The sequence below is a fragment of the Macrotis lagotis genome, chromosome X (assembly GCF_037893015.1).
Source record: "Macrotis lagotis isolate mMagLag1 chromosome X, bilby.v1.9.chrom.fasta, whole genome shotgun sequence".
NCBI classification, from domain to species: Eukaryota; Metazoa; Chordata; class Mammalia; order Peramelemorphia; family Peramelidae; genus Macrotis; species Macrotis lagotis.
The window spans coordinates 168,117,681-168,133,498 of record NC_133666.1 but is presented as its reverse complement, the minus strand read 5'-3'; the positions used below and the strand labels follow the sequence as shown (position 1 = coordinate 168,133,498).

The 15,818-nt window shown below is 42.4% G+C and overlaps 1 protein-coding gene across 3 annotated transcripts in view; it reads right to left on the bottom strand.

The window, feature by feature from the left end:
* The window catches only part of SREBF1 (sterol regulatory element binding transcription factor 1), a 61,892-nt gene that overhangs the window by 28,961 nt on the left and 17,113 nt on the right, over window positions 1-15,818 (bottom strand). The window contains exon 1 of one of the 3 annotated variants that reach the window (XM_074208588.1): window positions 3,980-4,106. The exons of the other annotated variants lie outside the window; for them this stretch is intronic. Coding sequence (XP_074064689.1) covers window positions 3,980-3,998 — 19 coding nt within the window. The 5' untranslated portion in view covers window positions 3,999-4,106. Of the gene's footprint in view, window positions 1-3,979; window positions 4,107-15,818 lie in introns of those variants that run through there. 3 annotated transcript variants of the gene reach the window in all.

The window sequence follows — 15,818 nt, the reverse complement described above, 5'->3', positions numbered from 1 at the left end:
ATCAAAAAAAGCCAAGTGAGGCTCTTCTTGGTTGCTTACATACAATTTGAGAAAGTCTAAAAGGGACCTTAGAAATGACTCATTTGCAATCCACTATTATTTTACACATGAATTAAAAGAAACTCATGGAGGTGAATTGGTTTGACCAAAATCAGAAAGCTCAATGGCAGCACTGGAACTAGGAACTGTCTTCTAATTTGTTTTTTTTCCCCCCTTCCTCTAGAGCCTCCCTTAGGAGGTGCTAAATAGGCTTCCTTTTCCCTCAGGGAAAGAAAAAGGGGTGGGGTGTAGTCTGGTAGGTTTTGCCAACTGGCAGAGAATAGGAAAATTCAGATACTTTCCCTTCCATCTCACAGGGTGGGAGGAAGAAGCCAGGGAGAGCCTCAGGGCTCTGGTAAAAAACTACAAGTCCAATAAAAACAAACAAACCCCTACAACTCCTGCCCGAAACAGCCTAGTTTCTCAGACCCTCTCCCCACCAATAGTCTACTTGAACCTTCACTTCCAATCGTCAGCCTTTCCTTTAGTTGGAGGAATGAAATCTCATCTCCTTTGAAGCCAAATCCTAACCTCAGGGAAAGTCTTCTGTCTCTCCTTCAGCCAATAGAGTGCTGCTTCATTAACCAGGGAGTCATTTTAACTAGATCTATTTACATCCCTGAGAAACAGACTTCAAGAGGGGACAGAGATCCTGATCTCAGAGGCTATAAGTTTCACTTCTGGTTCAGCTGGCTTGGAGACCCAGGACAAATCCACTAACTAACCCATCAATGACTAAGACAACTCTTCAATGGCAGAACACAATGAAGACTGACATTTAGTTTCTTCATCAGATTTCTCTAGTGCCTATGTCTGTCTCTATGTCCCCGTTCCACACCCCCCAAGACAGCCTGTAGGTAGCATAAGTAGTTAAAGAGTTCTGGACTTGGAGACAGGAAGATATGGATTCAAATTCTGCTTCACTTAGCTGTGTGATGATGTCTAGATCACTTAACAACTGCCTGCCTCAGTTTCCCCTTCCATAAAAATGGGAAATCATAATAGCACTAATCTCCCAGGGATGTTATGAGGATCAAATGATATAATATTTGCACAGTATCTCTCACACAGTAGGTATTTAATAAATGATTGTTTCCCCCCCAGCTCTAACATCCTCCACTATCTATCTCTGAAGCTATCTTTCTTTTTGGTTAGAAGGTAAAGATTGTTTTCTTTATTCTAGAAATGTTTATCCTCCGTTCTCCCATCTAGTATACTTTCTTACACATTTACTTAGAGTCACGAAATAAAAGCCGTTTTACAGAAGAGGAAACCGAGGCACAGAAAGATTAGGAGGCCTGACCAAGACTACAGTTTACTTAGTGAAAGAGACAGGTCCAGAAACCAGATCCAGTGAGCTAATTCCTGCTGACTCCCTTAAAGATCTAATCATTTGAATGTGGTCAACCCAGCAACAAGCTGAGTAACTCTAAATGCCCTTTGGCAGTGCAGCTTAGAGCTTGCTTAACTTCGAAGCAGTTGGATAGACCACTGGCCTTGGAGTCAGGATCAGAATTCAAATCTGGCCTCAGACACTGTGATCCTAATCAAGCTATAACCCTAGTTGTCTTCAAAACGGGGAAAAAAAAATTGTGCTTGGTATGTAACAAACTTTGGCTGTGAAATTTCATATTTGCAAAGAAGAAAATTCACTTGGCTTAGATTAGCAGACAATGGCAAAATTCATCTTCTTGATATTCCCTTCCCCTTTAGATTTCAAACTGGATTCAGACAGAGGTCATGGGCTCTCCTGGTTCTTCTACTATGCCTCTATGTGCTTCTCAACCTTTTGGGGTTCTGACCTTGCCCAGGATAGCTCTCAGAAATCACCCCTGAGTCTTTGAATATATATAATATGGGCTGTCTACCCTGGGCAGACAACTTCTACCTGGAAAAGGACACATCCTTGATTCTTGGGTGTCCTTCCCTTAGTTATTATTTGATGCAAAACTTTGCAAACACAAAGCACTCTCAGTTTAATTCCAGGACTAGGGGTCTGCAGCTGGGATGCAAATCATTCAACCCCTGCTGGGTGTTATGGAGACAACCCAGGAGTGGGGAATAAATATCACATCTCTGTTTCTGGTGGTAGAATAGTAGAACAGAAGGTCTTCAAATTCCCAGCCCTGCCACTTCCTTGCTGTATGATCTTCGAAATAATGCTAAACCTGATTATTTGCCTCTCTATAAAATGTACTTTCCCTACCTAGCTTTTCCAACTACTTCAAGAAGAATAAAATGTTGTGAAAGCACTTTTAGTTTCCAAAGTCTACAGAGAATAAGGTATTTTTATTATTTAAAAGACTTGGGAGTGGTGGAGGGGAGGAGGGAAATAACTTGCATGGAAGATTAAGCCTCTGAGATTTGGAAAGTTATGTTAGCCCAAAGGCAGATGAACAATTTGCTCTGGGTACTTCAAGTGTGAGTCTTCCTCAACCTCTACTATCCTTCAATTCATCTATACACCCTGTCTTTCCAGGTAGCACTTTCAGCTCAGGTTAAGGGCAGTTTCTTTAGGGAATAGGGCCAGTAAAGCCAAGTGACAAATGTAAGAGAAGGGTCAACCCTGGTACAGCTTTCATGTTGGCAAATGGGCTATGTTTAAAGGCCCTACTGGGTAGATATGGGCACCCACACTTAAATAGGCTGGTCCTTCTAGCTGCAACCCGGTCTGGAACCCTTTTCAGCTTGAGTTAATTCAAAACAAATAAGCTCTGCTTGCTATATTGTATCTTTTCCCTGCACATGAATTTTTGTATTCACTAACTTATCTGATTCTCACAACAGCACTGTGAGACTGGTATTGCCATTTTACAAAAGAGGAACAGAAGCTGATGAGGGACGCGCTCAAGAACACAAAACTAATGAGTGGCAAGATTAGAATCGAGGTCTCCTGACTCTCAGCTCAAGAGGGGAAAAATCAGTGAACAGGAGGGAGCATCCTCTGGAGAGCATTTAAAACTCAATGACTGGGAAAGACCTACATCCTTCTCTTTATTCCTTCCCCTGATATGTTATTTGCTCTCTTTCTTCTCCCCTGGCCATTTCATAAATCCAAGACCCAACTGCTTGCCTGCCCTTTCTCCCCGTGTATGATCAAGGTTGAAGGAAAGGACATCTCTCTCAGCTGGCTGAAAATACTTCATTTGTGCAACAGGAGCCTCTGGCACAACTGTACCCTGCTCTGCAGCCCAGGCTTCCTTCTGCCAGCTGGGCCAAGGCTCTACCCTAATTCTCCACGGAGACTTCTTACTTACTAGGCAAAAAGTATTTGTGGGTCTGAAACTCGGCCCGGTTAGGTCCTCCTTGCAGCCTATCCTGCCTCCCCCAGTACCACCCCCTCGGGTCAGTGGCGACAACTTCTGCACGGACATGAACTTCGTGAATGATGTTTAACAGATTTATTTGAAACTGGGAAGGAATTTTTTTTTTAATCCTGGTTAGGCCCAGATGGGGTCGGGTTGGTTATAAAGTTCCGAAGCCTGGAAATACTTATTGGCATCCTTGCCGGACCAGTTCTGGAGGGCCCCGGGCTCTCGAGGCCTCTTCTGGAGTCAAGAGGGAAAATTCTGGCAAGCAAACCCTCCAGTGTCACAAACCCGGCCCTTCCCACGAGGCTCCCCTTTCCTCGTGGGTCTCACCTGCAGAAAGTGGGGGAAACAATGCCCGCGGGCTCCCCAGGTGCCTCGGGAAACCGAGGCCTGCGCCCCGGCCCCCCACAGGGCTGGGGGATCACGGCGGCCCGCGCCCCGCGGAAGCGCACAGGCCCACTCGCTCGGGGTGCGACACGCGCACCCCAAACCCCGAACACCCCCCAAGTCCCAGGGCGGCGGGGGCGGCTGCGGCTACCGCGGGCCGGTGCAGACGCTGCGGCGCCGCCGCCCCCTCCCCTCGCAAAGCCCGGCGGGCCCCGGAGGGGGGCGGGGGAGAAGGGAGATACCTTCGAAGGTGCAGTCCATGGCGCCGGCCCCCCTCCCGCCTGCCCACGTGCCCGCGTCCTGGCGGGGGTCTCGGCACGGCGGCGCGCACGCCCCTCACGGATCAGCCTCCGAGCCGGGCTGTCACCGCCTCGGGATTTTGAAGGCACTTCCCCCCCCCCCCCCCCCCCCCCCCTGGGGGGACACGCCCCGCCCGGAGCCCCGCCCCTCCCCTCCCCCTCCGCTCTCTCGCTCCCTCCGGGAGGAAGTGAACCCTGGAATTGTGAATCAGGACGGGAGCATGAGGTGATCCCCCTCCGCCAATCAGCGGCCGCGCCTCCCGGCCCCGCCCCGCCCCGAGGCCGCGGAGCTCCCCCGGCAACTTCCTCGGCGGAGGTGAATGGGCCGGGGTTACTCGCGGGCGTTCCGCCCCCGCCCCCGCCCCGGCGGGCGGGGGGCGGGCCCGGGTTACTCCCGGTCACCGGCGGGCTCCCACGTGCAGACAGCCCCCAGCCGCCAGCCGCGTGCCCACCGCCCGCGGGGCCGGGCCCCCCGAGGGGCCATCGCCACGTACTGCTGCCATCGACCTCCGAAAGCGCTGGGCAGTCCGCAAGGCGCTTTCCAAGGAACACCCCCATTCTGCGGGCGAGGAAACTGAGGCACCGCGAGCGCCCGGCGCAGGGGGCGCGGCCCGGCCGTGCGGCCCATCCATCCCGGGCTCCACCACGGGCTGGGGATGGAAGGGAGCTTGTCCGTCCCTTCTACAGATAAAAACATTTTTAAATAATCCCTTTAATTTTAAAGAGGAACAAAATTGCGGGCTAGAGATTAGGCCGTGCCTCGGACCTCGGGGAACGCTATAATAATTAGAAAATAATCATTTCTTGGGGGAGAAGGGGAATGAATTCTATATGGCCCTCACTGGGCCTTTTACCAATATTAACTCATGGATCTAAATTTGATTCTGAAGACCTAATAAGGCTTTAGAGTAGGGAGTTACAGATGAAGAAACTGAGGCTTAGGGAACTGAGATCACAAAGGCATGAACTGCAGTTTGGCTCCCGGGCCTCTCGACCTCCCAGATCAAAGCTTCCCTGAAGTCCCAGCTAAAACCCCATTTTCCATCTAAAGCCTTCTCCAACCCCGCTTATTTCTAGTGACTTCCCTCAGTTAATTATCCCCTATTGATAGTTTTTATTTTTAATATTTAGTAAATATGATCCATCTGGTAGTTTGCCAGTTGTCTCCTCCATTAGACTGCAAGTTCCTTGAGGGCACAGAGTGTTTGCCTCTTTTTGTATCACCCAGATTGATTTCTTCCAGAAGGGGATGCTTGCTCATTCTAATTTCCCTTCCCAGTTAGGTAAGAATAAAACAGGGATTTATGCTGAGCCTTACATACTGTTTATTACCTAAATCACAGTGTCTTGTCCAGAGTGTGCACATAATAAATTATTGTTGAATTGAATTAGAAGGGCACCAAAAAGTAATGGAAAGAGTGCGGTTCTGAGTTCAAACATCACCTAGCCAATAATATCTGCCGGTAAAGTCCCTTGGGCTCTAACAAGTCCGTTAGAACTTTCCTAACAGTAAAAAGAGGAAAACCATGACCAGGTGTATGCTGAGCTTTTAGAATGGCCTAGAGGGATTCAAATGAGATACTGTATGCAAAGTAATTTGCAGACTTTATCAGGTTACTTCACCAATTATACTCACTACTAGGTGGATTTTAAAAAAAAGTTCTGGGGCAGCTAGGTGTCAGAGTGGATAGAGCACCAGCCCTGGAGGCAGGAAGACCTGAGTTCAAATCCACCCTCAGACACTTAAATTACCTAGCTGCCTGGCCTTGGGCAAGCCACTTAACCCCACTGCCTTGCAAAAAAAAAAAACAACCTAAAAAAAAGTGCTGTGATAATCTCTTCCATTTTGCAACTGTGTAAACTAAGGCACCAAGTTCAGGTTAAGAGACTGGCAAAGTCAGCTTCTTTTAAAGACCTATTTTATCAGATCCCATTTCCCATCCAGGAAAACTAAAATGGGAAAGGAAATGAGCCAATCATGATGCAACTAAGGGAAAACAGATGGACAGACTGAGGGGCTACACTGATACCAACTTAATATCAAATATGGCCTCTATTATACTGAGTAGTGTCACTGGAGGACACCCATGGGTTTTCAAGGATTGTATAGTATTAAAAGAATGGAAGAATTACAATTTCTCCCCAAAACCATTATCCACTCCCTGTCCTTAAAATGAAAACTCTTCAGCTAGCATGTAGCTACTGCCAACAGGCCTTTCCCAGTTTTAAGTTAATATTATTCCCCACCATACCCCATGTTCCAGTCAAAGTAGAATATTATCTAATTCCCTAGAAGGAAACAGACGAGTAGTTTTGAAAGTAACTCCTAGAATTTATTATATACTTTTTTGTTTTTGTAAGTTAGTGGAGTTAAGTGACTTGCCCAAGGTGACACAGCTGGGTAATCATTAAGTGTCTGAGATCAAATTTTAACTCAGGTCCTCCTGACTCCAGGGCTGGTGCTTTACCTACTGTGCCACCCAACCACCCCTATTATAAACTCTTAAAAAGCAAAGGGAATGAAATGGAAACCCAGTTTCATATAGAATCTTCAGTTTTGTGCTGGGCTATGTGTATGGAAATGTTTTTTTCTTGGAATTTGAGTTTAGAATTTTAAAAGTAAATGCTTCAGTAAATTTTTAACTATCTCCTGCCTTTGGGCAAGCCTTCCTCCATCCCTGGGAATATACTTCTTCTCATCATTTATTTGTAAGTATTTAATGTGCTGGATCCTCATTTTAGGTGCTTTTATGAATCCTCATTTTACAGCTGAGAAAAGTGAGGCAGACAGTTACAAAGATAAAACACATCTGAGACCACAATTGAACTCAAATCTTCCTGACTCTGTAGGTCCAATGCTCTATCTAATCAGGTTTAGGGCCAGATACTTCTTCCTCCAAGAACAACCAATTCCTTCTAGCTCCCTCCAGTTGTTGATTCACTCTCCTTACACAAGTTATCTTTTAATCTATGCACATGAGATCTTTGATTTCATAAATATGTATCTATATACAACCTCTCACTAGCACTCCAGGATGTTAGCTCCCTGGGCCTGTGTGTTTCTGTATAAATCTTATAAACATTTGTTGAGTTGGACTGAACCGAACTTTACAGTATGATCACTAAAATATGAAATAAAGGTTAGACACTCCCAGTGAATCTGTGGTCTCTTGGGGTTGTTTACATTTTAAGAAAGGACCAATCAGGAGACAGCAAAAGTTTAAATTGAAGAAATAAGCCTCTTATAATGTCAGAATTTCAGTGGTCAAAAGCAGGTTGGGGGTGAGAATGGGGGAGTTAGAAAATATTTTTGGAGCTGGCCATTCCTCAGTACCAATTCCCCACCTCACCCACCCATTCTCACCCCAACTCTCCCAAATCTCATTCTATAAGGAAATAGTTAAAAGTGTTTAGTCCAGGGGCAAGAAGACAGATTTGGGAGTCAGGAATCTTTGCTCTTCCTAGTTGTGTGAGACCTTGAAGAATGCAATTCAATCCAAGCAGCATTTATGAAGAAGGCCTTCTACATGTTAGAGACCAAAGACAAAGTCTTTAATGTTCAGAAACTCATTTGGACAGCTAGGTGGCACAATTTGTTACACTTGAAGGGCTACAGTCTGAACCTGCTTTTAGGCACCTTTCAGCAATGAGACCCTGGTTAAATCATTCCCTCCTCTCCTTCAGCCTCCATTTCCCCATCTTTAAAATGGGGAATAATTAAAGCACAGTACCAGACAGGATTGATGTGGGGATCTATTGAGACAAGTCAAACCCTTTGTAAACTTTTAAAACACGACATAAACGTTAGCTATTTACATTCTACTGAGGGGAAAGCATAAATCATGTAAAGTTGATAAGAGTCAGCTTGTGAAGAAGGGCTTCAAATCCCAAACTAACAGGTTGCTAATCTATTCTGTCAAAATATCTTGGAGATATCCTGTTTTCTAAGACCCTATTCAGCAGGTTATGCTCTGAATTTGGCATAACCAATCCTTTGCACCCTAGAATAACCTCACTCTGGCAAAGTATATTGCTTAGATCAGGATCAGATGTTCACTAATGAATTTATCTCCCTTTATTTCCCAGCATCATTCATCACACCTTCACAATCTCTGTTCCTTGTCATGGGTAGGTACTGCTCTCCTGTTCCTGTCACAGAACTCTGGTTCTGTGCCCCACAGGGTGACCAAGACCCCCCCAAGACTTGAGACATCTCTCAAGATTTAAGAATGACTGTGATGTGGACCAAGCTCTTTCATGCATTTAAATGACCCCTCCTTCTCTGGAGCAAGGGGTTTCCTTCTCCTGGTCATCATTTTCCTCACTCTGAAATTAATTAAACTTTTGTTTGTATCCTAACTCTCCTGGCTCTAGTCCGCTATGTTTCCACCCCAGTCAGTCCCAGGTTAGAAGCTGGTTCCTGTCCAGTTGACAATTTTAATATCAAAATGAAGGCAAGGAAGCTGCTTGATCAGGGGAGTGGCAGTTAGTGGGACTCAGTTTCCTTTTCCTCTAAAAGGATGGGATTAATAAAGATTAGAGGGAGGGGAGTCAGCTAGCACAATAGATAGAGAAGAGCACTGGATCCAGCCTCAGGAAGATCTTCATTCAAATCTAGTTTCAGCAATAATTGTATAACTCTGGACAAGTCACTTAACCTCTGTCTGCCTTGGCTTCCTCAACTTTAAAATGGCACATACCTCACAGAATTGTTGCATCAAATGAAATAATATTTATAAAGCACTTGGTGCCTAATAAATGCTTGTTCCCTTCCCTGGGGAATCCAGGGATCCATCCACAGAGTCTCAAATGGTCCATGAAATTCATAGATTTCAGTGAGCAACTTGAAATCGAATTGAGAAGAAATTACATTTTTATTTTCACTAACCTCTGACAGCCAGCATTTCCTTCAGTTATTTAAAGACATTATTCTAAGAAAGGGGCCATTGACTTCACCAAAGAACCATTACCCCATTCCCCAAAAAAGTTTTAAGCAACCCTGGTATGGATTATCTTTGATTTTCATTCTAATTCCAACATTCCATGACTGTCACTCTGATACTGAGGAAATGAATTTAGTTCCCTGATCTTCTTGGAAATGAGATCTTGGTTTGGGGAGAAGGGACAATCTCAACTTGAGGTCTAGGAAAAAATTAGAGCTTTATTCCAGCAATGTACAGTAGGAAAAGTTTTGGATTTAGAGTCAGGGGAACTGGGTTCAATGTTTCTCTCATTACTATCCAAAGGGACCTTAAAATGAGGGGACTGAACTAGGTGACCTCATGCCCCTTCTGGGGCTAAATCTATAATCCTATTATTCCTTTCATTTCTACTAAGCCAACTATTCCCCTTTAATCCAATACTGGTCCTGAAAAACCACATGGACAAGTCACCCTTCTGAAAGTGGGGAGACTTGCCAGGGAATCCAAGGGAGAGTCTGGAATCTGTTTTGCCATCTCCTATAATCTTCTATTTGGAAGATGGGGAAGAGTCCCTTTCAATGGACAGCCCTAGTTTTTTCCATACCAAAGTATGAAGTTTGTCTTTACCTTTCTCATATTACTTTCTGTGCTCTCAGAAGCTCTTCTCCCAATCCAAACTGTCCCTTAGTAAAGAATTCAGATCAACTGACTCATTAAGGAATAAATAACTGCTAACAATAATTAAGAGGCAGTGTGGATTACTAGAGTTGTAGGACTCCCTCTCACAGACACATGCTAAATGTATGACTCTGTGGAAGTCATTTAATTTCTCCGTACTCACAGGTCTTTTTTTTAACAGTAAATTAAAAGAAAATCACTGATCTGCCAAGGAAGAAGGAATCCACAGCAATTCTGTTAATCAATAAAATAACAGGTCTGTAACCAAAAAAAAAAAAAATCTCATCTTTTTTAAAATTACAAATCTTCTTTCTCAATTATCTCATTTGAACTTCACAGTTTTATTGACAGAGTATACAAATATCATCATCATCTTCCTCATCATCATACCCCTTTCAAGGATGAGGAAACTAACAGAAATAGCTAAAAATGACTTGCCCACAGTGATATAACTTTAAGGTATCTTTAAAGACCTGTGGTCTTTTCACCTCACCTGAAACAGAAGCAGTCTTGTGTTAAAGGTAGAGATTTCTAATGGTGAAATATCTAGCCTCAGCAAAGGGAAAAAGGCTTTGGGAGAATCTGAGAAGCCATCCGAAGACCTTCAAAACCATACAGTTACCCATTCAGAGGTAAAATAGGAGCTCTACATTAAGATCACATAGATACCTGAAGTATTTTCTCTTTCACCTACTTGTTAGAGCTAAGGACATTTTATCCTCCATAAATTTTTTAAATCATTAAAACCATAGTTAGCCCTTCCACATCTCAACTTTCCCCACTATGGTTTTGATATATCAAGGATTAGCATAAGAAATTAAATGGGAATTTGGGGGGGGGGGGGAGTTTTACATAAGCTGCAGATGACCCAGGAAGGCTAGCAGACAGCACTAAAAAGATTTAGAAATGCATGAAGTACAAGTGGAATATAGTATAATATCAACATATTTTATCTTTTAATGCCATGATAATTCAGACTTCTCTGTTATATAGGGAGGACCAAAAATTTTATGCAGATTTTCCAGACTGCAGAGCTGCTGGTACCCCTAGTCTCCTCAATGTAGAAGGGATTACTATAATTTGTTTTCCTGTAACATTATTCTATTTTAAAGGATTACCTAGTTTTGTTTTGCTTTTCCCAAAACAATGTAGTATTATAGTGGCATCATAACTTAAGAACTGGGAAGATAAATTTTCCTGTCCCAATTCCTTGGGTTTGTTTCTCTAATTTCCATTTTCTGTGGTTGAAAGGTCATTTTTCCTTTACTTGACTGGTTTCACTTTGATATTTGGTCCTTACTGCCAGCTAATTAAAAGTTGCTGGTACAAAACATCATGTTTCTAAAATATTCTCTTTCTAACAAAACCTTTTTTCCTAAAGCCATCTCTCTTTGGTCCTTACAAACTTAAGAAATCTAAAAGTTTTTTAATGGAAACAGGTCTTTTGATGAGTCAGAAAGCATTACTTATCCATTGCCTAGGTTTATGAAAATTTAAGTCTTTTTTTTTTAAATTACCTTTCATTTTATTTTTGGTTTTTGCAAGGTAGTCGGGGTTAAGTGACTTGACCAAAGTCACATAGCTAGGTAAGTATTAAGTGTCTGAAGCCAGATTTAAACTCAGGTTCTCCTAACACAGCACCACCTAACTCCCCTATAAGTCTTCTTACTGATTTGATTTCTGGATGTGGTAATATAGCGCTCATCTTGATTATATGACTGTTTAATTCAGTTCAACACACAATTATTAAGCTTGTCAGTGGAACAGTGGAAAGAGTGCTGAGTCTATAATCAAAAAGACCTGAGTCCAAGTCCAGACTCAAGATACTTCTGAGCTGTATGATCCACAAAATGGGGGTCATAATAGTACTTACCTACTCTGGTTGTTGTTGAGAACCAAATGAGATAAGTACTTAGCATAGTCTTAGGTGCATAATGAATGCTTGCTTCCTTAAGCATCTATTATTTGCTGAGCAAAGCAAATAGTCCTGCCCAAAGGGGCCTATATTACAGCCTATGAGTATACAAGTAAGTAAATATATAAACAAAGTTATACAAAGTAATATCAAGAGGATGAGAGAAAAACTGACTGAATCAGTCAAGAAAAGGCTCTTGAAAGAGGTGCCATCTGAGTCAGGTTTTGATGGATACTGGCAAGAAAGGAAAGAAAATATTTCACCTATGGGGGACCAATTGCAAAAAAAAGCATGGATTTATTTTTCTATTCCTAAAATGTCCTTTTTCTTTCAAGTTTTGCTTCCATAAGACTGTTAAATTTCAGGTCTAGAAAGGAATCTAAGAGGTTAAATAGATACCCTGGGGAAAAGGTTTGGAAACCCTATTTGGTTTGGCTGCATTCACCTTGTTCTTGACATGTGACATCTTCCATTCACTCCCCACTCTTCTGAGTCTTCGACTTTTTTACTGGCAAAATCACTTTCTCCTTTTCTTAAGGGTGCCCTTCCCCCTCTTTAGTTAAAACACAAGCTTTAAAAATATTCCTCAAAAAGTGAAACTACATGTTTCCCATCTTGGAAACCCTGCCCCCTTCCCTCCTTCTGTTAGACGACAAAAAAGATCTCAAGACATTATATGGTACAGGTGGCAGAAAACAAGTTTTTGAGTAAATCTTGAGTTCTCATCTGTCAAAAAGCAGAGAAATCTCTCAACTGCTCCCATGCAGGGATATTGTGATTATCTAATGAAATAGAAAGAAATGTCCTGCCCTACCCCCCTACCCCAAATCATGATGCTCACACATCTGTTAAAGGACTAACACTTAAGTGATCCTTTACAGTTATGAAACACTTTTAAATGCATTTTCTCCTTGTATCTTCATAACATACCTGGGAGATAGGTAGTCAAGTATTATTGGCAACATGGAAATTGAGTTAAGGAGCTTCAGCTACAAGTCTATGGTGGCGCTCTGCCACCATAATCATATGGACGATAGATGTAAAAACACTTAGATAAGAACAAGGTATGATACAAAAGTGAGGAAATAATTACAATCAAAGATTATATTTGGCAAAGTGTTTACAAAGTTTTCTGGGTGACATACAGTAGGATTTACAATGTTGTTAATTATTCCCGTTTTGCAGTTGAAGAAACTGAAGTTGAGAGAGCAGTTAATTCACTAACCCAAAGTCACACAGCTATTAAATAGCAAAACCATCATTCTGGTCTTTTATTTATGGACACTTTATTGTTCACTTGTAGGTCATTTTGAGTCATTCGTCCAGAATTAAGAATATGTTTGCACTGATTCATCTACACTCTCTCACCCATTGTGGTCAATAGAATCCAAGGCATTTTCACTGGAGTTGAGGAACACAGAATATAGTAAAACTCGTGGGGTTTGAACTCTGCTCAGCCTCCACATCAAACTCTAATCATGGGAACTCACTCACCTCATTGCCAATGTGTCTCTCATCTCCTTTATAGGTAACTCATTCATCATTGGACTTCTGTGGCTACAGTGGAGCCACCATATTGGCATGCTTAGTTGGCTACACAACAAAATTGTTGACAGGTCATTTTTAATGGTATGGTGACATTGCCAGAACTGGAATTCTCTTCCTACCATTTGTCAGTTGCTAACCTAAAGAGAATTTCTTTATGTCCTACCATATTGATACTCTATAGTCTGCATTCAACAAGATGGCACAAGGAAACGAGCAAAAACTTTGGTATGCTAAGCCATGGTACTTAACATTCTTCTGGCTATAGATGAAGAGAGGCCCTCCCTATCTTTGTGGCCTTGGTCTCTCTGAATCTCAGTTTCTCTATCTGCAAAGTGAGATCTCTACAGTCTCTTCAACATAATGGAAAAAATAGAAAACTGAAAATGAAGAACTTTGGGTTCTATAAGCCTAGTGTGATTGCTCACTATATAACCTCTCTCTCCTCTGAGCCTGTTTCCTTCTCTATACGAAGAAGAGAGCAGTCTAAATGAATTCTAAGTTCCCTTATGGCTAAGTGGCCCAACAGATTGCAGCTAAGGACATGGAATCAGGAAAATCTAAATTCAAACCTAGCCTCAGACTGAGTGGCCACTTAATCTCTGCCTGCCTCAGTTTCCCCAACTATAAAAGGAGGCGCTAAATCCTACCTCCCACAATTGTCGTAAGGATCAAATGAGATATATTCTAAAATATTTAACATAATGCCTGTTCCCTTCCCATTATAACTCGTAAATCATATGATTCTAAGATCACAAATTTGGACAACAACCAATAAGCTTCCATTGCCTAATAAAATTATGCGTTATCCTTAAAAAAAAACATCCCTTTTTCCAAGACTGAATGATCTTTAGCTTAATTTTCTCTGCTACCCAGTTAGCTGTATTGTCTGAAACTTTCTGCCCCTTCTGACTAGGTCCTATGGTAGACCCTGTCATTGAATTTCAACAAATATACTGTGATCTGATTGCAGCAATAAAGGGGCTCAAATGGGCAGTCATTCTACTTTCTTTAAATAAGAAAGTCAAATATGTCAGTTTCTGTGGCATGTAGGAATCTGTTCTTTTTTTGTTATTCATTTTTGAAGGAAATCCAAACTCCTGTCCCACAGGTGACAGAGTGGGAGGACATTTTCAAATGAGGTCAATTTCAAAAAGGACATTTTCAGATGAGGTCAATGTACTGGGGAGTTTTGCTTGACTATAAACATTTATTATTATGGAAATTTTTTACTGGATCATGGAATATTAATTAGGAAATGATAGTGATTTTTTAAAAAGCTGTAATTTTTTTTAAGAAAAAAAAATCAGGATAGATTGAAATCCTGGTTTCTAGTGTGACTAAGGCTATGTCTTTTAATTTCTGAGCCTGTTTCTACATTTGTAAAATGGAGTCCTGCGCTGTTGTGAAGGAAAAATAATTTTTAAAGTGTGAGTTATTACCATGCCTTAAGTCACCCACCCCCTATTCCATAGTAAAAGGTTCCAGAATTTCAGGCCTTGTGCCAGGAAACACAGAAATGTCCTCTGAAGAACCCACCCTGAGAAGTGAAACCTTTAACCTGTCAAGATCTTACATCTTGAGCTTTTTGCTCATTGTTCATTTTTCCTGTCCTCTTTCGTTAACCCTCTCCATGACAGCTTTTCCTTTTATCAGCAGTAGTTTATGAACCAGTATGGAATAGTTTTTCCTTCTATCAACTGTGGTTCATAAACCAGTATGGTGTTGCTTATAGGCAGCCAGGACCAGTGGCCAAAATGCCAACCATAGTATTCTAGGCCTGGCTTTTCAAATGACTTACTATGTAATTCTGTGCAAAATACTTCTCTCTGGGCTTCAAGTGTCTTCATGAAATGAAAGAATGGGACTAGATAGTTCTCTGAAATCCCACCCCTTTCTGGATCATTTTAAGTATGTGGTAAGAAGTTGCTTTCTCCTACAATGGGATGCTAAAGATTGGATCTGATTTACTTCCTTGTGTCTTTTTGCTAGGTTATTATATTATTCCAACATCCTTCTTCCCTCTGACTGCCAGCTTTGCTGTGGCTGGCCAAGATATCCTCCCAGTTTCCATATGAGCTAAGCTATTTTAGGGGCAAGGATGACTATGTGGGTAGTAAGGGAAGACCAGAAAAGGGATTGGAAGACTTCCAGTTAAAACGGTTATATGAAAATTTCTAGGCAAACATAACTCCCCTGAGGAACACCATTAGCAATGAAGAGAACCATGTGAAAAAAATAACCCAAAGGAAAACAGCTGTGAGCACCCTCATCTCCTAAAGACTTTTTTTTTAAAGTTTTTTTGCAAGGCAAACAGGCTTAAGTGGCTTGCTCCAGGCCACACAGCTAGGTGATTATTAAGTGTCTGAGACCGGATTTGAACCCAGGTACTCCTGACTCCAGGGCTGGTGCTTTATCCACCTAGCCGCCCCTCCCCATCTCCCAAAGAGCATGGGGAGACAGGATCAAAAGCAAGGGCCAGTCTAGGGGCTGAGGCCTCCTGATACATGAGAACATGGAAACCAGGACAAGATTTAGAGATATTTCAGGAGACTAGCCAGAAGGCGGTGTTATCCAGGAGTTGAACCCTGAAGTTTGGACCTCTAGGCAGGTGATAGCATAAGGAAATAGGCAGAGGGCAGATTATTGAGGGGCCTGAAAAAAATCCCGCCTGAAAGCAGTATGGTCCAAAGTCAAGCTGCTCCAGGACCAAGAACTATAA